Source organism: Pan troglodytes, chromosome 9 (genome assembly GCF_028858775.2).
Source record: "Pan troglodytes isolate AG18354 chromosome 9, NHGRI_mPanTro3-v2.0_pri, whole genome shotgun sequence".
NCBI classification, from domain to species: Eukaryota; Metazoa; Chordata; class Mammalia; order Primates; family Hominidae; genus Pan; species Pan troglodytes.
This window is the reverse complement of record NC_072407.2, coordinates 103,176,002-103,199,097: the sequence shown is the minus strand read 5'-3', so window position 1 is coordinate 103,199,097 and position 23,096 is coordinate 103,176,002. Positions and strand designations below refer to the sequence as shown.

The 23,096-nt window shown below is 39.7% G+C and overlaps 1 protein-coding gene and 1 long non-coding RNA gene across 3 annotated transcripts in view; one reads left to right on the top strand and one right to left on the bottom strand.

Annotated features, from left to right (window-relative positions):
• The window catches only part of LOC104001300 (uncharacterized), a 31,465-nt gene extending 24,534 nt beyond the window's left edge, over positions 1-6,931 (bottom strand). Inside the window, exons 1-3 of the long non-coding RNA XR_001707514.4 lie at positions 6,851-6,931; positions 3,924-4,020; positions 1,582-1,696 (exon numbers count right to left, since the gene is read on the bottom strand). This is a non-coding gene — a long non-coding RNA (uncharacterized LOC104001300). The remainder of the gene's footprint in view (positions 1-1,581; positions 1,697-3,923; positions 4,021-6,850) is intronic.
• PGR (progesterone receptor) overlaps positions 5,571-23,096 on the top strand; it is a 90,236-nt gene continuing 72,710 nt past the window's right edge. The window contains exons 1-2 of one of the 2 annotated variants that reach the window (XM_063782550.1): positions 5,571-7,275; positions 8,549-8,700. In XM_063782550.1, coding sequence (XP_063638620.1) covers positions 5,639-7,275; positions 8,549-8,700 — 1,789 coding nt within the window. In that variant the 5' untranslated portion in view covers positions 5,571-5,638. 2 annotated transcript variants of the gene reach the window in all.

Below are 23,096 nucleotides of genomic sequence, written 5' to 3'. Positions count from 1 at the left end.
ACAGACACACAGAAGAGGAATATATAAATATCACAAATAAGCACATGAAAACATGATCAACATCATTAGTCATTAATGAAATGCACATTGAAACCATAATGAGATACCACTATCTACTTGTTAGAATTGGTAAAATTAAAAATGCTGACTATATCAGTTGTTGTCCAGCTTTTGGAAGAATTAGAACTCTAATATACTGGGTGGAAATGTAAAATGATACAATCACTTTGGAAAATTGTTTGACAGTTAAATGTACATGTATTGTCTTGATCCATTTGGGCTGCTATAACAAAATACCATGAACTAGGTAGCTTATAAACAGCAGAAACTTATTTCTCACAGTTCAGGAGGCTGGGAAGTCCACAATAAAGGTGACAGATTCAATGTCTGGTGAAGACCTGCTTTGTAGTTCCTAGATGGCAACTTCTTATTGTGTACTCACATGGTAGAAGGGGCAGGGCAGTGCTCCATGACCTAATCACTCCCCAACACCTCCTCCTACTAAGACTATCACATTGGTGATTGGGTTTTGACACACAGATTTGGGGAGAACACAAACACTCATATCACAGCACCTACTAATTTATCCAGCCATTTCACTGCTAGGTATTTACCCAGAAAAAATGAAAACACATGTTCATACAAAGACTTGTACAACATTTTCATAGTAGCTCTATTTATAATACCAAAAAATTGGAAACAACTCAGATATTTATCCACAGTTAAATGGATAAACAAACTATAGTATATAAATAAAAAGAATAAAAAGAATTAACTATTGATACATACTATAATTTAGCTGAATCTCAAAATAATTATGCTGAGTGAGACAAACCAAATGAAAAAAAGATACACTATATTATATACAATTCTAAGAAATAAAACCTAATTTATTTGGCACCCAGATCTTCATTTCTATACCAGTTTCAAATAAAAAGTCTCAAATTTCCTTGGATAAATGGCTGATTCTACGACTGGGGCAGGAAATATACAAGATGAGTCTGATGAGTCTGTAGCATCTTGTAATACCAGAAAGTAAGAAAGTCCACACATACACACACATACACACAATACAGAGAGTGGGTCAAGGAGCACAAGAGTCAACTGAAAAAGCCCCCAGTGCCAAAAACTGGAAAAATTTGAGCAACAAAGTATTCACGAATCCATACAAAGAAAAGACGGAATAAAGAAGTAAATGGGGGAGAAGAGGCAAATCTTCCTCACAGAATTCCAAATAAATTATGTAGATACTCCACTCCAAAGGAGGGCTAGCATAACTCCCTACTCCCCCACACTTCCTTAAGTGACTCATAATGATTTCCTTCCAAAGAGTACAGAGTATGCAAAGAGGGAAAAAAGAGTAACTATGCAATGGAGAAACCTGACAAACACTACTTCAGCCAGGTGATGGAGAACAACATTAACAGTCATAAGTCATGTTGACAATATGTACCCTTCATATGATGTAATAAATACAGTACATTACCCCTTTGATTTCCACCCCGCCAAAACCCAAAACCCTAGTCTACTCATGAGGATACATCAAATCCCAATAGAAGGGCATCTTGCAATATACCTCACCAGTACTCCTAAGGACTGTCAAGGTCATCAAATACAAGGAAAATCTGAGAAACTCTCACAGCCAAGAGGAGCACAAGACATCATAACAATTAAATGTGGTGTCCTGGATGGAATCCTGGAAAGGAAAAAGGACATTAAGTGAAAATGAAGAAAATCTAAATAAACTATGAATATTAGTTAATAACAATTTATCAGTGTTAGTTCATTAATTGTAACAAATGTACCCTATTAATTTAAAATGCTAACAGAGAAAATTGTACAAATGATATATGAGCATTCTCTATATTATCTGCTCAATTTTTCTGTAAATCCAAAATCGTTTCCCAAAAGTAAATCTATTAATAAAACATCTAAAGCAAACAGACCTAAAAGGCATATGCATACGTATAATTTAATGTTTAATAAATCAGATACAAATATTTTTAAAAACCTAATATTTGGTGACAGAAAGCAGATTAGTGGCTTGCCAGAAAGTGGTGATTAGTATAGGGGAAGGGGATGGGACAGAACAGTATGAAGGGATTTAAAAAATGGCATGAGGAAACTTTTGGAGGCAAAGGGTATGTTTATCATTTTAGTTTCACAGGTCTAACAACAAATTATACAATTTAAATATATGCAGCTTATTATATGACAACTATATCTTGATAAAGTGTTTTTTTTTCCCCAAACTATAGAAAAAATACTTCCACATTTAAATCCTCTTCTCCAAAAACAGTCTTCAGGAATATTTGAAGTTAGCCCCATCACACCTGAATTTAATCAGTGAATTTTGTTCATTCAAAGATTCATACATTTGGGAAGTTCCTGTGCCAAAAATGCTAATCACCCAGCATCAAAATTTATGGAATAATGGTGATTTAGGACATGCTGGACATCTTTATTGTTGTTTTCCCACTTCAAGATTTTCAATCTTTTGGAAACAACCTCCCCAGACATTCTGACAAGGGAATTATTATAACCAACCAAAATCAAGCCAAATGTAGTTTGTCAGATTTAAAATGAGGCCAAGTGCCAATTTTACAGCAGCGACCGGGAAATCAAATTATATGGCATCTGACATTTAAAATCACACTCCTAAGAAGGCTGTCATTTGATGTCTTGGGTTGGGGTTACAGTACTTAACTTTATAATACTGGGTAACCTTGTGCATCAGTTTTCCCAACTATGAAATTGGGATAACAGTACCTATTTTGTGAGACTGTTGAAGGATTACAGTTAACACAGGTAAAAGGCTTACAAGACTACCTGGCAATGCTGTCCTGATTTTACAAATTCTATACACTGTGTGGCATTAGCCATCAGGAAAATATAAATAAATCAGTGAGATACCACTTCACACACTTGGGGGGCTATAACAAAAAAGACAGATAAAAAATGTTGTCAAAGATGTGAAGAAACTAGGACCCTTATACACTGCTGGTGGAAATGTAAGAAGTACAATCATTTGAACCATAGTCTGGCAGTTACTCCAAAGACCACACCTAGAGTTGCCATATGACCCAGCAATTCCACTCGTATGCATATATCCAGGAGAAAGGAAAATATACGCTGCACAAAAACTTGTACATGAATGTTCATTAGCAGGATTTTTCATGGTAGCCAAAAGGTGTAAACAACCCAAATGTCCAACAACTGATAGAGATGGATAAATAAAATGTGGTTTATCCATACAATGAAATATTATTTGTCAATAAAAAGGAGTGAAGGAGTGAAGTACTGATTCATGTGGAACATGGATGAACCTTGATCCAAAATAGCCAAATCACAGGTACAAAAAGCATATTAGTGGCTGCTGGGAGATTTAGGCGGAAATGTGGAATAACTGCTAGTGGGTATTGAGATTTTAGAGTCATACTCATGTTACAAAATTAATAGTGCTGACGGTTGCACAACTCTGAGTACGTGAAAAATCAATGAACTGATACTTTGAGTGAGCTGTATGATACTGGAATTATACCTCAATAAAGCATGGTAACTGTTTTAAGATAGGCTGGAAAGAGAAAGCCTGAAAACAACAATAATGATATTAATAAATTAGTTTACTTCTCTAGTCTCATATACTTCTGTGCCCACACTTGCTCCTGTTCTATTCATAATGGTCCCCTTGCAGTTGCCATATTATATCCTGCCATTTGATGCCCGGTGAACATTCTATACCTGCTTCCCGGAATTCTCTTTACCTTTCCTCTATCTGCCTAACTTCCACATATCTAAAATTAATCAGAGTAAACTACTTACTAGAACAACCAACTCCAAATCCTAGTAACCTAACATGATAAAGGTTTGTTTCTCACTCATGTAGCCCCTCCCCAGATGATCGAGGGGTCCAGGCTCCTTACCTCTAGTGGCTCCCCAACCTCCTGGAGTCTTCTTCTGTATTCTTTATACATGGTTGAGATAAACTATGAGTCATTAGCACAGCTAGACCTTGAGGTCCTATAAGAAAATTTGCAAATCATTCACTCCATTTTGAACAAGGTATATTTAAGATGATGTTAAAATACCCAATGGTCTTGGGTCAAATACAGTTTATGACTGTGTATCTAAAATATATATTGCAATATTCTTCCCTTTTTCTACTGACTTCATGAATTTAGCGGGGATCCATTTTATAAGCTCAAAGATAATTACTTTTCAGACTAAGAATATTTAGGGTAAAAAGTACTGTTCAACATCTCTACTGAGGATGTTATGATGTAGCACACTGTATAAGCTGGAGCTAAAGGAAACTTTCCTTAAAGTGCTATTTACTAAACATTGGAACACATTCCTTAAGACAAATCGAAGTGTGGCACACAACATCCAAACTTCCATCATAGATACAGAGGTGTTACCATCTCCCACTCCCAAATTTCTTTGTCACGCTGAGGATACTCAAGAGGAGCAGGACATGTTGGTCGCAGCAGGAGAAACTTGAAAGCATTCACTTTTATGGAACTCATAAGGGAGAGAATCTCTTATTTAGTATCATCCTTGATACATTTATTATTTTAAAAGATAATGTAGCCAAATGTCTTCCTCTGTGTTAAATCTTTACAAAACTGAAATCTTAAAATGGTGACAAAAATTCTACTTCTGATAGAATCTATTCATTTTTCCAATTAGATAGGGCATAGTTCTTAATTTGCAAAACAAAACGTAATATGCTTATGAGGTTCCATCCCAAAGAACCTGCTATTGAGAGTAGCATTCAGAATAACGGGTGGAAATGCCAACTCCAGAGTTTCAGATCCTACCGGTAATTGGGGTAGGGAGGGGCTTTGGGCGGGGCCTCCCTAGAGGAGGAGGCGTTGTTAGAAAGCTGTCTGGCCAGTCCACAGCTGTCACTAATCGGGGTAAGCCTTGTTGTATTTGCGCGTGTGGGTGGCATTCTCAATGAGAACTAGCTTCACTTGTCATTTGAGTGAAATCTACAACCCGAGGCGGCTAGTGCTCCCGCACTACTGGGATCTGAGATCTTCGGAGATGACTGTCGCCCGCAGTACGGAGCCAGCAGAAGTCCGACCCTTCCTGGGAATGGGCTGTACCGAGAGGTCCGACTAGCCCCAGGGTTTTAGTGAGAGGGGCAGTGGAACTCAGCGAGGGACTGAGAGCTTCACAGCACGCACGAGTTTGATGCCAGAGAAAAAGTCGGGAGATAAAGGAGCCGCGTGTCACTAAATTGCCGTCGCAGCCGCAGCCACTCAAGTGCCGGACTTGTGAGTACTCTGCGTCTCCAGTCCTCGGACAGAAGTTGGAGAACTCTCTTGGAGAACTCCCCCAGTTAGGAGACGAGATCCCTACAATTACTACTTTTTCTTGCGCTCCCCACTTGCCGCTCACTGGGACAAACGACAGCCACAGTTCCCCTGACGACAGGATGGAGGCCAAGGGCAGGAGCTGACCAGCGCTGCCCTCCCCCGCCCCCGACCCAGGAGGTGGAGATCCCTCCGGTCCAGCCACATTCAACACCCACTTTCTCCTCCCTCTGCCCCTATATTCCCGAAACCCCCTCCTCCTCCCCTTTTCCCTCCGCCCTGGAGACGGGGGAGGAGAAAAGGGGAGTCCAGTCGTCATGACTGAGCTGAAGGCAAAGGGTCCCCGGGCTCCCCACGTGGCGGGCGGCCCGCCCTCCCCCGAGGTCGGATCCCCACTGCTGTGTCGCCCAGCCGCAGGTCCGTTCCCGGGGAGCCAGACCTCGGACACCTTGCCTGAAGTTTCGGCCATACCTATCTCCCTGGACGGGCTACTCTTCCCTCGGCCCTGCCAGGGACAGGACCCCTCCAACGAAAAGACGCAGGACCAGCAGTCGCTGTCGGACGTGGAGGGCGCATATTCCAGAGCTGAAGCTACAAGGGGTGCTGGAGGCAGCAGTTCTAGTCCCCCAGAAAAGGACAGCGGACTGCTGGACAGTGTCTTGGACACTCTGTTGGCGCCCTCAGGTCCCGGGCAGAGCCAACCCAGCCCTCCCGCCTGCGAGGTCACCAGCTCTTGGTGCCTGTTTGGCCCCGAACTTCCCGAAGATCCACCGGCTGCCCCCGCCACCCAGGGGGTGTTGTCCCCGCTCATGAGCCGGTCCGGGTGCAAGGCTGGAGACAGCTCCGGGACGGCAGCTGCCCATAAAGTGCTGCCCCGGGGCCTGTCACCATCCCGGCAGCTGCTGCTCCCGGCCTCTGGGAGCCCTCATTGGTCCGGGGCCCCAGTGAAGCCGTCTCCGCAGCCCGCTGCGGTGGAGGTTGAGGAGGAGGATGGCTCTGAGTCCGAGGAGTCTGCGGGTCCGCTTCTGAAGGGCAAACCTCGGGCTCTGGGTGGCGCGGCGGCTGGAGGAGGAACCGCGGTTGTCCCGCCGGGGGCGGCAGCAGGAGGCGTCGCCCTGGTCCCCAAGGAAGATTCCCGCTTCTCAGCGCCCAGGGTCGCCCTGGTGGAGCAGGACGCGCCGATGGCGCCCCGGCGCTCCCCGCTGGCCACCACGATGATGGATTTCATCCACGTGCCTATCCTGCCTCTCAATCACGCCTTATTGGCAGCCCGCACTCGGCAGCTGCTGGAAGACGAAAGTTACGACGGCGGGGCCGGGGCTGTCAGCGCCTTTGCCCCGCCGCGGAGTTCACCCTCTGCCTCGTCCACCCCGGTCGCTGTAGGCGACTTCCCCGACTGCGCGTACCCGCCCGACGCCGAGCCCAAGGACGACGCGTACCCTCTCTATAGCGACTTCCAGCCGCCCGCTCTAAAGATAAAGGAGGAGGAGGAAGGCGCGGAGGCCTCCGCGCGCTCCCCGCGTTCCTACCTTGTGGCCGGTGCCAACCCCGCAGCCTTCCCGGATTTCCCGTTGGGGCCACCGCCCCCGCTGCCGCCGCGAGCGCCCCCATCCAGACCCGGGGAAGCGGCGGTGACGGCCGCACCCGCCAGTGCCTCAGTCTCGTCCGCGTCCTCCTCGGGGTCGACCCTGGAGTGCATCCTGTACAAAGCGGAGGGCGCGCCGCCCCAGCAGGGCCCGTTCGCGCCGCCGCCCTGCAAGGCGCCGGGCGCGAGCGGCTGCCTGCTCCCGCGGGACGGCCTGCCCTCCACCTCCGCCTCTGCCGCCGCCGCCGGGGCGGCCCCCGCGCTCTACCCTGCACTCGGCCTCAACGGGCTCCCGCAGCTCGGCTACCAGGCCGCCGTGCTCAAGGAGGGCCTGCCGCAGGTCTACCCGCCCTATCTCAACTACCTGAGGTGAGGGCCCGGGACGGGGCACGCCCAGCGCGTCCGGGAGTAGCGGTTCCGTTGGCGGCGGCCGCCAACCCTCAGCCCCAGCCCCAGCGCACCGCTGCGCTCCCCCGGGCGGCCGGAGAGGGTGGGCAGCGGGACACAGCACAGGGGCAGTTGCCTCCCTTCTTCTTCCCTCCTCTCCTCACTCTTTTGGGGACACGAAGGTGGGCGCAGAATATACTATTTTTGGGGCGTGCCTCCCTGAAAGCTGTTTTTTGTTTGTTTGTTTTTTAACTTTCCGAATCTTCCAGATTCCGAAGCAGAACCAACCCCGATTTAAAACGTGCAGCGTCACACTAGGTCCGCTGTAGCCCAGTGGGGCAGAAAGTGCGCGGCGAGTTGGGGGCTTTATGAAATGCTTCTTTCTTAGAAGAAGGACGTTTACCAGGAGTGCTTGTCTTGGAGAGGAGTTAAGGCACCGTTCCCCCGGGAGGGGTGGGACTTGAGAGGTGGCCGGCCAGAACCGAAAGCAGCACCATCTTAGGGATTTGAACACTTCAATGGCTCAGTTTTCTTAAGAATCTCAAGATTAAAATTAAGTTCACGTGGGAAATGTTTAAACTGTGGATTTAAACGCCTATCACTGCATTGCACCGTTTTCTTATTATTGCTTGCTATTCACTACAATTTTTTTTATATACAGGTTTAAAAAACACTACTTTGCATACTGAAGTAATGGAATGTAAAAAAAGAATGCTCTGTTTGGAATCTTATGTTGTGAATAGGCAAAACAGTGTCAGTGTATTGGACAATACTTTAAAATGACAAACATATACTTGCTTAAGTAAGCAATGATTACAGGGTTGTGTTTTAAAAACTCAAAACCAAAACATTGCAAAGTACCATCGAACTTTTAAAGCCAAACCATATTTGTTTTGACCCAGCATACAGACAGGAAGGACATAACATTTCATTTGTCAAAGACTAAATTGTTTCTATATAAAGAGTTTTGTAGAAAGATTTCCTTTTAACCGACTTTAGCTTTCTAGGACATAATATTATACACTAATTATTGTTCTTTTATATTGGTGCTACTGATGAATGGCTAATCATTTGCAAGTATGGTGAATCCAGTTACGGGTAGTCTATTACCAAGTTTAGTTTGCATGTCTTTCAAGTGTATATATACAGTTCTGTTTTTAAAATCTCCTTTCACCCTGTTAATACTGGTTTAAGAAACCTTTAGTATTAGTGGTGCACTTAAAAATAAATGGAGTACTTTGTTTTGCATTTCAAGGCCGGATTCAGAAGCCAGCCAGAGCCCACAATACAGCTTCGAGTCATTACCTCAGAAGATTTGTTTAATCTGTGGGGATGAAGCATCAGGCTGTCATTATGGTGTCCTTACCTGTGGGAGCTGTAAGGTCTTCTTTAAGAGGGCAATGGAAGGTAGGCTCCTTTCCCCTGATCCTTTATTATTGGTTTAATTGTAAATGGAGACCATCTAATATTGTATAGATTTCAATTATTCCTTGTTTCTTTTAAGAAATGGTGATATTTCCATATAATTTAAAATATATGATGACATTTTAACAATATGTTTTTATTTATGGTACTCAAAATGGAATGTGGTTGGGTACTATAATTGCATACTCTTTGACTAACACTTTCAGTATTAGACATAAGTCATAAAAATCTTGAGGACAGTGCTACTATTGTTCCTTAACTGCTTAGCTTTGAGGAAACAGCTTTGTTCTAATAGTACTTTTATATATCTATTATGTAGATATATGTGTATGCAGTACTTTAAAATTTTGATTAAAAGAAAAATGGTAGTTGACACATATGTACATGTATGTGTATACATATTTGTACATACACGAACATATATCACAACATGTATATGATGCAGTTTTCTACATGATACTGTCTTTTGACTACATGAATATTTATGTAATATTTACAAAGAAGTAATTCTAAACAAATTTTTGAATTCTCTTTTTGTTCAGTATATTTTTGTAGGTATATAAGAGGACAGGATTAAACAGTTTAAAATAAAAAATCTGGACATCACAGTAGCATAATTTCTAAAGAAGTATTTTGCTTTAAGTAAAACTTTCATGTTTTTAAACTCATTGAACTTACGTGCTTAATGATTTCAGATTTACTTGCATAGTGTGTTTCAGATTTTAACTTTCAAAGAAAATATTTTTAAATTTCTTTCTACCTAAAGTCTAAGCAGCCAAACATCTTTACATTTGAAGATAAAAATACATTGAAAGAGTTCATATTTTAATACCAGCAATAAATGTATTCTATAACTATGTAAAATGAAGCTTAGGATTCCCTCTGGAGTGCTGAGATCACACCTAGACAAGGAACCAAGGATCTGAATGTTGGCTTTTTGTTTCCTGTTCTGAGGATTTTTGTTTGTTTGTTTGTTTCAAGAGCCCTCTCCTTACAAGCAGAAAAGCAGGTAATAGGAAATTTCACTTTAAGGGAGCTTTCAAAGGAGTTCTTCATAACAAATATTTGCTTTGTATATTTTTAGAACATGATTTTTTCTCACAAAAGATGAATGTATTTTACTGATGTTGAACATATTCAGCTTTAGGGGGTTTGATTGCATTTTAAACTAATTGAGGCAGTGTTAAAAGTGGTACTTGAGAAAATAGGGCAACTGATAGTGGCTCTTACCCATTGACATTATTTATTTACAGTTACAGTTGGAAGTTCTTTGTGTGGAAAAGTCAGTTTTCCAATGGGTAATTGGAGTTACCATTTTTATCTGACTTTGGTTCTGGTTTCTTAAACATTGCCTTCTGCATTAATATGATTTCCTCTCTTCTTAAAGTCTCCTAAGGATAGTATAATTTTATAAGTGAATGACTCCCTTAGAATCCTCTTAAGGCCAATTTGTCCTACCCCAGCTCCTTCTTTTGAAAGATAAGCAAATCTCAAAGACATAAATATGAGTTTCCAAAGGTCACAAAACTAGTTAGTAGCTGATTGTTAGTAAACATAGGTTAAATATTTTTACATTGCAGCGCTTGTAAATCAGAGATGATATGCAAAAGTAGATATATAAACTGTTTGATTCACAGAAGTTATTTCATAAAGTGCATATATAGAACAAAGAGCACCCTAACTAAAATACAAATGCTTTCTCGTCATTTTGTTAGAATAGCATCCAAAACTGTAGACGAAGTCTTTCCAAATGTACTCTTAGAAAGCATTTGTTGGACTCCGGCTGTTGGCATGGTCCTATAGTCTTGAGTACTAGAAGTGAAGCACCTTTATTTAGCAATAATTACAAAGAGTTGCTTAAGATTGATGCAGATAAATCATTCATGAAACTAGAACAAGATTATGAACTACATTAGTAAGTTCCTTCATTCAGCAATTTATGCCAAAGATACCCTTTCCCTGACTTCGCTTTTCTCTGCCTTAAGATAAAATGAGGATAACAGTGGCTATTTCTTAGGGTTGCTATAAAGATTAAATAAGCTGATACTTGTATGTAAAAGAAGGCCTGACATATTATCAGTTTCCATTGACATTTCTACTTTCAAGGAACTTGTAATACAGTTAGGGAGGTAACATATGCACATAAACATCTAAATAAAAATTCTCAGTAAATGCGCAAGTAAGCAATTCTGTAATGTATATGAGATCTGTGTGGTTTGTGAGTTTTTGTATTTGGACAGAGCAAGGTGGTTATGGGCTGAAATATGTATATTCTTGAATGATGAAGAAGGCTACATGGAAGATATGAACATTTGATTAGTAAAGGACAAATAAGCTTTCTAGGCATTGAGGAGAGCTTTAAGTATATACAGTCAAAGAAGAGTGAAGAAATTAAGATTACACTGACTAAGCATTGAATGTTCACATTAGGAAATTGAGAGAGTTAAAGTTTGAGAAACTAGATTGCTAGTGTTTGGGTGAATTTGGAGAATCGGTAATTTAAGGCAAGAGAATAGAGAGAATGTTCTAGGAGTTTTCAGGAATGAGAAAGATAAGTAGAAGGACTTATATCAGGTTCAAAATCTTCAATAAAGCAATGCTGCGTGATGAGCTGGTTCAAGGTGGCGCTGTGTGTGGATGCCAATATGGCCAGAAGTTTAAAGTAAACAGGCAACAATATGGATACTAATGTTGCCAAGGATGAGAATGAAAATGATGGCATTATAAAATGCTTTCTCTGTGCCAGTGACTATTTCAGTGCTTTGCAGGTCTTAACTTATTTAGTTGTTATAATGTTGGTATTATTATTATTACTCCCACTTTACAAATGAGGAAACTAAGACCTGTAGATGTTAAGCTGTCTTAATACACTTAGGAAATGGTAAAGTCAGGATTCAAATCCAGGTGGTATGAATCCAGAATCCCGGCCCTCGACCACTGTGCTTCCTTTCTCATAATAGGAAATGCAGTCAAAGAAAAACAATAGAGGATTAGAAGAAAAGATGTGAGCCAAGTGATGAAACATCTAGGAAGGTAAAAGTGAATCCTAAAGGAGAATGCAAGAGCAGGGGTAATGAGAAGTGTGTGATATAAAAGGATGGACCATATTAACTTCACATTTAGGGCAGCAATAAGAAGACATAAGCAGGAGCCAACTGCCAGTTTCTTCACCTCCCTCCCATGTTAGGAGAGGGAGGTGATAAAGCCTATAAAGTCATTCTGGATGACTGGGTTTCCCTGGAAATGAGACAGAAGAGAGAAGAGATAAAGAAATAAGATACCACTCAGGAAATGGGAGAAAGGAGTTGGGAAAAATGATTTCTTTTAAGCTAATTGAACTGTTTAGGATATAGTATTGGCCAAAAACCAGTTGGTTGGATAGCCCATTGCATTCCTTTACCAAGACTTGTAGGTTTGGAGTGAACCATGAAAGGGTCAGGAATTGACTTAATGCCTTCCAAAGAGAGGAAGTAATAATGACCTGCCAGTCCTACAAATGCAGACTACTAACCTGGTATGATGAAGGAAAGGACTATTTCTCAATGGCTTATCTTTGCCAGTACACAGTAACCAGCCCAGTGCTAGGAATATACTAGGCATCCAGTAAATAACTGCTACATGATCCAGTCATCATAACTGATAATGCCACACTTTTATTTTTTGGATGCTTTACTCAATGACAGCATTTGTTGTGAATACATTTGGTGTAATATCATTAAACACATGTTATAATACAGTTGAAATGTATTACTTAGAAGACACTAAGCTAAGTAGGTACTGAAGGATTTTCGATTGTATTGCAATATTATCCTCACTTTTTTTTTTTTTTTTTTTTTTTTGAGACGGAGTCTCGCTCTGTTGCCCATGCTGGAGTGCAGTGGTGTGATCTCGGCTCACTGCAAGCTCCGCCTCCCGGGTTCATGCCATTCTCCTGCCTTAGCCTCCCGAGTAGCTGGGACTACGGGTGCCCGCCACCACGCCTGGCTAATTTTTTGTATTTTTTAGTAGAGATGGGGTTTCACCATGGTCTCAATCTCCTGACCTCATAATCCACCTGCCTCGGCCTCCCAAAGTGCTGGGATTACAGGCGTGAGCCACCGCACCCGGCCTGTCCTCATTCTTTTATTCATATATTAATTGTTCATGAAGCAATTACCTTAATTACATTAGTTCATGTATTTATTGAGTACCTGCCATGCGCCAGGCACTGTGTTAGGTACTGGTGAAACCACAGTAAAACAAGAGAGACCTTGCTGGCTGTTGACTAAAGTTTATAGTGTAGTGGTGGAGAGAGACATTTTACCTATTTGTGTACACATGACTAATTGCACATGTGGTAAGTGATTCGTTTATGCAATGTTTGGACAACTAGAGAATTGACCCCTCTGTCAGATAATGGGGTAAGTTTTTCAGACCTAGACATCACAATAAATAGACTACAGAGGAAACTAGACAGAAATGAAATACTTTTATGAATAAAGTGTTTCTTTCAAAAGTTGGGTATACTTGGTGTCATAGGCTAGTAATGAAAACTGGTTTGGTAGCATAGTTCTCCTTGATACAGCATCAGAAAGAGAAAGATTGACATCCAATTTTTCATCAGCAACTTCTGCGATTTATTTGTTCTATATTTAGAGCTCTGTAATGCTTTCTCCATCTTTTGTAGTGCACAGATCATCCAGCAATCTCTTCTACTATAATCTATTTGAATTTGAATAATATTTGGGCTCTGAGAAGATATTTTGCCAATAATCTTATTTATATTCATTTAATCTCCAATAGAGTCTACTCTATAGCAGCTTTCACGTTACCCTAAAAATAAATATGTAGTAATTCACTAGATTTTATTTCAAAACTCTATATCCAATTTCTTTTCAAGCTGAGGTCTCTCAGTTTAGTGTTTAGCATGGATAATGATAGATTGGTTTTAAGCACCACTTTACATTATGGTTCATTGAAATAAACCTCTACTGTACTGAAAAAGAAATGGTTAAAAAGATAGCATTTGGTGTCATCTGTTCATATTTGGTTATTTAGAGCTCCCAGATTTTTAATACTCTTTCAGAACATGTACTTTAATACCACTACAAGAGCCAGAGGAGAAGCAGTGGTATTAGCCATGCGTGCTAGTGCTAATAACTGCTCCTGTTCTGGCCACTGAATCATTGTACTTTAATTACTCAAGTAACACAAAAATCCATCTCCTTTAAAAAATGAAAATGTTATCAATAAGGCTTAAGTCCTCTTGATCAATACCTCTAATCTGTTCCCTTGCCTACCGTCTTTCTATACCTCTACCTCAGTTTTTCCCATGTGTATGTGTATGTGTGTGTGGAATATGTTCTCTGGGGTATGTTAATATATAAATGGTATTATATATCATAATTTATGCATCATGTTATTTTGATACAAAAATGACTTGAAGCTCTATTGTTCATATATGTAGTTCCAACTTGTTTTTTTAACCACTGCTTAATATTTCATAATATGAAAAATCATTATATTTAGGAATTACTAATTACACTATTACTTGAGTAAACCCTTTTTGTACATTTCTCCTTTGGTACATGTCTTGCTTCTCTTTCCAGAATATATTGAAGTATTTTGATACAGTTCTAAATGAACTAGATGATTAGCTTTCTACCTGCTGCTAAGATGATTTGATTCACTAATTTATTCACTTCAGATACATGTATTGATCCTACATTTAAAAGTTGCTTGTGCTGGGACTGAAGATGAAAATGTATGCAGACCCTGTCTTTGACATGCACAAAACCAAGAAGAAGAAAATAAAACAGAACAAACCTGTGGTACAACTAGTGAACATGAGAATACCTTGGTACAAGTTATGCCAGAGCCGTGGCCAACACACCGTAGTATTCAGTTAGACACATGGAGAAGGATGGCAGTTTATTCTGCTAACATATCTTGATGTTGTGCAAGAGGCTTATTCATTTAATAGACACTTAAGTCGCCTTCACTATAACCCAGGCACTGTTTTAACTGCTTCACTGGATTAGCTCAATTAATCCTTGTAAGAGTCCTTTGAGGTGGAGGTTCTGTTAGTATCTATATTTTACAGATGGGTGTAAAGAGAGGTTTCTACTATTCAGGAGGTCTGACTCTAACTTCTGTGTCTTAAATTCCTGCTTCTGTGCTGTTTTCCTAGACTGTTTTGTATTTGAGCAAATATTAATTACTTTATACTTTTTCAGATAAATACATGGTCTCTTATAGGAGACTGGTTTTCAAATTGTGCTCCTTAACTCAGTCAAGTTCCTTCTTCTACTCAGAACAGCTCTGTACTTCTTTATTTGGTTTATATTTCCACTTGAGATTTTTATTGGGACAAAGGATTCTCAGCCAACCTTTTTTTAAAAAGCACTCCTTTATAACAGGAAACCCTTAGATCTCAATCAAGTATTTATTCGAGTGACTCCTAAGAAGTTTTTTGGCTCTATTTGCTGGTATCTTTTTGGCATTTGTGCAAAGACGAGATGACCATTTGTGATCAAGATTTAAAGTCCAACTGCTCACTCTTCTAACAGCATGGCCACATTATTAGCCGAAAATCACATCTGAGTTATAGAGCTTTTGCTTTTGTCAGAAAAAAAACAAAGTAACTCCAGGGAATCTTTTATCAGTCACTTCTTTAAAGGATTGATTGAAATAATTGACACTTAAGACAGACACTCAAAAATAGGCACACTAATCATTTACACAAGGGATTTCCAACCCCTAGGATGTGGACTGGTACCACAGCCAGTCCATGGTCCGGTGCGGGCCCATGGCCTGTTAGGAAGTGGGCCACAAAGCAGGAGGTGAGCAGTGGCCAAGCGAGAATTACAGACTGAGCTCCGCCTCCCTGTCACATCAGCAGCAGCCTTAAATTCTCATAAGAGTGAGAACCCTATTGTGAATTCTGCATGCAAGGGATCTAGGTTGCGCACTTCTTATGAGAATCTAATACCTGATGATCTGTGGTAGAACAATTTCATCCAGAAACCATCCCACACCATCCATGGAAAAATTGTATTCCACAAAACTGGTCCCTGATACCAAAAAGGTTGAGGACTGCTGGTTTACATCTTGGTTTTTAAACTCCATTGTCATTTAAGAACATCAGAAAGTCACATACTCTGTATATCTTCCCTATCTACCTAATTTGAGGACAGGCCGATGAACACAATATCCTTCTTGTGGCTAGATGGCCCTCATATAATTAACTATATAATGCATACTTCATATAATTTATCATCAAGACTTTTTTTCTCCTCTGATGAGATGTTATGCTTTCTAATAAGTGATATGTAAATAGCCTATTGGGTTTTCCTTTTTATTTTAACTCCTGCAAAACAAGTACATTTTAATGCTCAATTTTTAAAAATTAACAGGTTTTGAGCTTTATTTTTAACTGCTACTACAGCGTCTTGTGTTGTGTACTTTATATGACATTTTAAGGAATCATAACTTTTTTCTTAAAGCATAGTATTTACTAGTAATCATTATTTCTTTAGGAAAAAAATGCAAATACTTTTCATGCTATTTACTCTTCTATGACCAAGTGATTTATTTATGAGATAGAATACACATGTAGTGAGTATGGACCGTGAGCTCAAAACAGTGTATGAAATATAAAAATTAAAGGGTAAAAATAATGGTTATCATTTATTGAGTGTTTACTAAATTCAGGTACTCTTCTAATGTCTCCTTGTTTACTAACTCATTTAACTCTTGCAACAAACCTATGAGACAGGTTCTATTTTTCTCATTTTACAGATAAGATTCGTTCAGTTAGTCAACAGTAGAGCAGAACTCCACTCCTGGAGTCAATGCCCTTAACTTCCACTGGATATTCCTTTGCAGGAAAAGATACAGTCTTTGATTTCAAGGAGCCTGCAGTGTGTGTGTGGAAGTGAGTGATTAACAGACAACACTGCAAATTTAGTGTTTGATTAAATTGTGTGTTGCAGACTTAGGGTGCTATAAGTGAACTAGAGAGGAAAGTACCAAGAGTTGTCATTACTGATTGCCTATATATAATAGAAACCATGCTAAATGCTTTATATTTAATATTTCTATTCTTCACAACAATCCTAAAAAGTAGAATTTACCATTTCCACTTCATATGTAAGCAAAGACTCAGAAGTTAGTTAACTTACCCCAAATAATAGTAGTACTGGCAGAGATTTGTCTGCAGTAGTTAGAAAAGGTAGTTTATTGAGCTAGTAAGATTTATTCAAAGCCTTTAAAAACAGAGACAGTAATTAAGAAACGTTTATTTTTGATAGTTTTTTTAATATAATAATATTGTGACTCCTGGCTTATTATACATAAGAAAAATTTCAGGTGGGTCAACAACTTAATTTTTTTTTTATTTGAAGAAAAGAAACCTTAAAGTATGGAAAGATGATGGAGTTATGTATTTATAGTCTTGGGATGGAAAACTTTCTAAATTTGATATAAAATCCAGAATTCAAAAACAAATTTGCTCCATTTGCTATATAATCTCAAATTTCTTATATAAGGCAAAAAATTCATAAAGTCAAAGACAACAATAAATTAGGAAACTGTAACATATATGTAAATCAAAAGGAAATTATTACCCATATACAAAATATTCTTACAAATCAAGAAAAAGACAAACAGGAAGAAAAATGAACAAAAAATATTAAGACAGTTCACAAAATACAGCCCACAGAAGTATGAAAAAGGCTCAACTCACTAATAAGCGTTACTGATTAAAATAATAATGGGAATTTCAGCAATTTGAGTACTGGAATAATAATGAATAACAAATAATGACCATTGGAGAATCTGAAGATAGTTTGGTATTGTCAATTAAAATATGCGTTACTTTGGCCCAACAATTCTACTTCTAGAAACTCATCCTTACAGAACTCTAGAATACCTGTAGGTGGATGTTCATTGCAGTATTACATTATTTATAATACTGAGAAACTGAATACAGCCCAAATGTCTGTTAAGAAGAGATTAGCAAATTGTGGTATACCCTTGCAATGAAAAGAGTGAGTTAGCTGTCTATACTACAGATGTCAAGAAGTCTCTAAAATATTTTATTTTATGAAAAAGCAAGGAACAATATCATTCTGGGTAAAAAATTGTACCCATTTGATCTTGCTAGGTATAGAGAGCTATCCAAAAGAAAATAACTAAGTGCTTACTGTCAGGATGAGAGACTTCCAATTTCTGATGACATGTTTTGGTCTTTTTTTTTTTTTTTTTTTTGAGGTGGAATCTAGCTCTGTCACCCAGCCTGGAGTGCAGTGGTTTGACCTCAGCTCACTGCAACCTGTGCCTCCCTGGTTCAAGTCTGCCTGATTCTCCTGCCTCAGCCTCCCAAATAGCTGGGATTACAGGTGCCCACCACCACGCCCAGCTAATTTTTTTATTTTTAGTAGAGACAGGGTTTTACCATGTTGACCAGGCTGGTCTCGAACTCCTGACCTCAGGTGATCTGCCCGCCTCGGCCTCCCAAAGTGTTGGGATTACAGGCATGAGCCACTGCACCCAGCTTCATTCTTTAAGCAAGTATTTACTGAAGGGGCTGCAATTACACACCAACTTGGTGCCTGACTTTCCTCCACACTGGCCCCGCCTAGTCTCAGCTAGCCTCTGCTGCCCTAATGGTGTCCAGTGACCATATGTGCCACTTTTCACCTTCAGGTAACCTAGAATGTTGAAAGAGACTAACAAAGAATGAAATTTGAAGAATATTGAAGCAAAAGCTTGAGGTTACTCTGTATCATGAATTAAGGAATCCTTCCTGAGTAGATGGAGCCAAGAATGGACACAGGCCCACGATTCCTCACACACAATCTCAATATTCAAAAAGCACTGCAAACAAAAATTTTCTTGTAGTCACTTGTCAACAATACCTAACCTGACGTGAATTTGTTTGGCAGCAAAATCTGATCTGAAATCACATGAGGAAATCTTGTAGTCTATGTAAATATTCATACATTTTGCTGCATAAATATAATGTTTTATTAAGTGTTGCTCTATTTTATCTTTCTAAAATACAAACAATTTTGAATTTTGAAACACAATTGGCCCAATACATTTCAGCTAAGAGATTTTGGACATGTACTCAGAAATGATTTATAGACTATGTTGAGAGTGGTGCCTGCTGGCTTTTTGCAATGTAGCAGCCCTGAAAATTTTTATAAACAATTCTTATCATTTATTCTTATCTTCTTTTTTTGAGATGGAGTCCCCGCTCTGTAGCCCAGGCTGAAGTGCAGTGGCACAATCTCAGCTCACTGCACTCTGCCTCCTGGGTTCAAGCGATTCTCCTGCCTCAGCTTCCCGAGTAGCTGGGATTACAGGCATGTACCACCACACACACTAATTTTTGTAGTTTTAGTAGAGATGGGGTTTCACCATGTTGGCCAGGTTGCTCTTGAACTCCTGACCTGAAGTGATCCTCCCACCTTGGCGTCCCAAAGTGCTGGGATTACAGGCATGAGCAACGGCGCCCAGCCTATTCTTACCATTTTTAATAAATTCTTAGTACCATGCTGGGTTCTACAGGGAGCTATAAAAGATAAATAAGCCATATTACCTAACTTTATATAGTTTTCGCTCAATCATGGAGTTTATCCCATATTCAAGTATAATATAGGTAATATATAAATCAAATGAGTTTTTGATTCCAAGGGGAAAAAGATCATATTTAGCTAGGGAGACCAAAATGTGTTTTTATGGAAAGGGTAGCATGCTAGATGGGCTGCTGAGAATGCATGAAATTTTTGATAGCAAGAATTGTAATGGCTTTTGTAAACAAAAACTACAGACTGAGCAGAAGGACAATTTGGCTAAAGCATGGAACATGGTCAGAATCCCTTACAATTATATATAAATTATTTGTGTTTTTTCTAGGATAATTCTTTTCATGAGGTTTTGAAAGAGATCAGTGACCCCTTATCCCTACCCCCAAAAAAGTTAGCTTACCACTGCTTTAAAGGAATGGTGAGGATTATTATAAAACAGAAGGTCAAGAAAATGTGGAATGCACAATGGGGTGTTTACAATTAATTGAGTAAAGAGTGAGAAGCCCCTAAATATTTTTTGGGCAGTGTAGTGGCATATTTTAATATTTAAGAAAATTAGTATATCAGCAGTATATTGGAAAGATTAATGTCAGAAAGGTAAGGGACAAGGAAAACAGTCTGGGGATGGTGCACTAAGGACCTGAGCCAGGGTTGTGGAGAGAGGAATGGGTTCAATGGGTAGATTGGAACCAATTGAGAAGGGTGATGAAAGCGACACAAGAGAATTGTGGGGGTGGGGGATGTCACCTTCAGAAATAGGAAGTACATGATCATTTTACTCAGTAAAGGAGTGATGTTGAAAGTAGTATTTAGGAAGGATTATCCTAAAAGCACCATGCAGAATATATTTGTACAGAGATTAGATAGCTTGAAGTCAGAGAGAACAGCTAGGAAACTGGTAACACAGATTCTGAGAAGTAGTTTAATTTCAAATTGTTTGTATTATATTCTACATAATGTCGTCAGCAGGATATTGAAATAATATAATTTTTGTGCACAAAATAACTTATGAGAATTGAGATGTTCTGGTTTGTCACTTCATTTAGTCGTCTGCTTATTTATTAATTTATACCAAAAATAATGCCGTTTTGTGCCTGGATTTGTGTTAAATATTGAGACTCAAAAATGGATGAGCCAAATTCATAACTTAGGAGAAAGGCACGTAAACACGTTGCAGAAATGCAGTCTGGTAATATCTATGAGAGGTGTGAGCTGAGAATTGTGGAAGTATAGGACAGGAAGATCTAACCCTGGTGTTTAAATGCAGGGTATGGAAGGAGAAAGTCTGAATCCTGACTAAGTATTAGATTTAAAATATTAAATCTTAAAAATTATTGTAATTTCAAAGTTTGTGGCAACTTTTTTGTAATTAACAGTGGAGACCACAATGGTTTATCTTCTTTAAGCAGAGCACTTCAGTGAGTGTTTCTTTGTGCAAAGGCCCATCCAGAGGCCACTTTGGACGGGGGGACAGATGAAAGTATGAAGAACTGAACCTCTCTATGTACTATTTTAATAGAAATTAGGGAATTGTAGGCTAGCAGCTGGGGCAAGGAGTAGGAAATAGAAAGGGCCTAACAACTGAGTAGGAAGCAAGGGCTCAAGGAGAGTAGATGCCTGTGAGAATTTCCCTATTGCAGGCAACAATCCATAAATCCCTAGGCTGGTAGTGCCTGATAGCAAACTTGGAATTGTTTACTATCTCATGTTTTAATTACCTCCAGCTACCTCCCAAACCTTAAGTAAATTTTTGCTGTTTACATTTTCCTTTATAAAAGGATATGCATTTCAGATTGCTGACCTTTCCTATGATGACAAGTGTCTCAGTAGTATGATACTTAGAAGATATATAGGCCGGGTGCAATGGCTCACGCCTGTAATCCCAGCACTCTGGAAGGCCGAGGTGGGCAGATCACGAGGTCAGGAGATCGTAACCATCCTGGCTAACATGGTGAAAGAAACCCCGTCTCTACTAAAAATACAAAAAAAAAAAAAAAAAATAGCCAGGCGTGGTGGTGGGTGCCTGTAGTCCCAGCTACTCAGGAGGCTGAGGCAGGAGAATGGCATGAACCCAGGAGGTGGAGCTTACAGTGAGTGGAGATCACACCACTGCACTCCAGCCTGGGTGACAGAGCAAGACTCTGGAAAAAAAAAAAAAAGAAGATATTTAGCAGAAGGTACAGTTAATCTGCCCCTTCAAGTTAAAGATAATGTTCGTGATAGAAAAAAGGAGGTAACTTCTGTTTGAAAGACACTGTTGTTTTGTAGATAGCATTTTGAAAACAAGTCTTTGGGGATGATTCCACTGTTATTTGATTTTGTTGTGAAGGTATTATAAGAGATCAAAATTTTATAGTTTCATACATAAACATTTTGAAATAAGATTTTCTAACTTGCTAAAAAATCTTCCAAAAAAATTCAGTTAGGTTCTGAACACATTTCATGATAGTGGCATTTATTGAACACATATGTCAGGAACTTGGCTAAATGTGTTATATTAAACACAAAGATTTTAAATCACTTGCACAGATAAATAGTAAATAAAATGGTAGAGCTGAGATTGGAACCCACAGAACCTTCTCTCTTATTTGTTAATATTACCTCTTATTCATTATCTAGTGTCTCTTTGTCCTAAGTATTTGTAATGAAAATTGATTGACATCAGGGAGAGTAGATACTTGCTAGCTGAATTTCTGGGGTAAGAGAAGCTTTTCATAACTGGTATGTGGAATTGAAAGTGAATATTATGACTAGATAATCTGCCCTGCAGACAGTCCCCTCATTCTCCATGGCTTCTGGATGGCTGTCTTCCACCTTCTCTTCTCAGCCTGCCAGCACTCTCCTGTCCTCACTTTCAGCTAACAGCCTTGCTTCCTAATTTTCGGAAAAAAACTTTCTGAAATTGCTACCACCATCTGTATGGACAGAAGTGGCCTCTGAACTATAATCCCATTTTTCTTGGGTTACCAGAGCTCTGCAGTTCTCAAGTCCAGCCCTCTCTCCTTGACCACTAGATCCAGATTACTCCTGCTGACTCAAGGACAGGCTCTACCAATCCTCCTGCAACATTTAAATCATTTTTCCCCTTCTCTACTGGATAATTCCTGTCAGCCTACAAACATGCTCTTCCTTTTCTCATCTTAAAATATAAACAAACTACTTTTGTTGATTTCACTTACTCTTCAGCCACCAATCATTTTTCTTCTTCTTTTACAGCAAAACTCTTCTAACACATTTTCTTCTCCCATTCACTCTTAAACCTAACCCAATCAGTTGTTGACCTCTGTCACTCCACCAAAACTTCTCTTGTCAAGGTTACCATGTTACTAAATCTTATGGGCAATTGTCAGTCCCATGTTACTTGACTCATTGGTAGCATTTGACAATTGATCACTCCACCTTCCTGGAAATACTTTATTCGCTTGGTTTTCAAGACACGACCCTCTCTTGATTTTCCTCACTAGCTCCCCTTCAAACTGTTCTTCTCCTTTAGCTTTTAATATGAGAGGGTCCAGTGCTGAGTATTTGGTCCTCTTCCCTTCTGTTTATATACTTACTTCCTTGGTTATCTAATCCAGTCTCAAAACTGTGGATAAACTACCCATAATCCAATCACTTCCAAATTTCTGTCTCCAGCCCAGACCTTTCCCCTGAACTCCAGACTGAATATCTCAAACCAACACATCCCAAAGTTGGCTCCTGATCTACTTTGGGTTTTGTCTGGTAAGCCAGTGTTCTTTCGGTCCTCAAGCTATCTGCCTCAGAATCACCTGGGTACCGGTTTGAGATGATTTCTGCACCTCG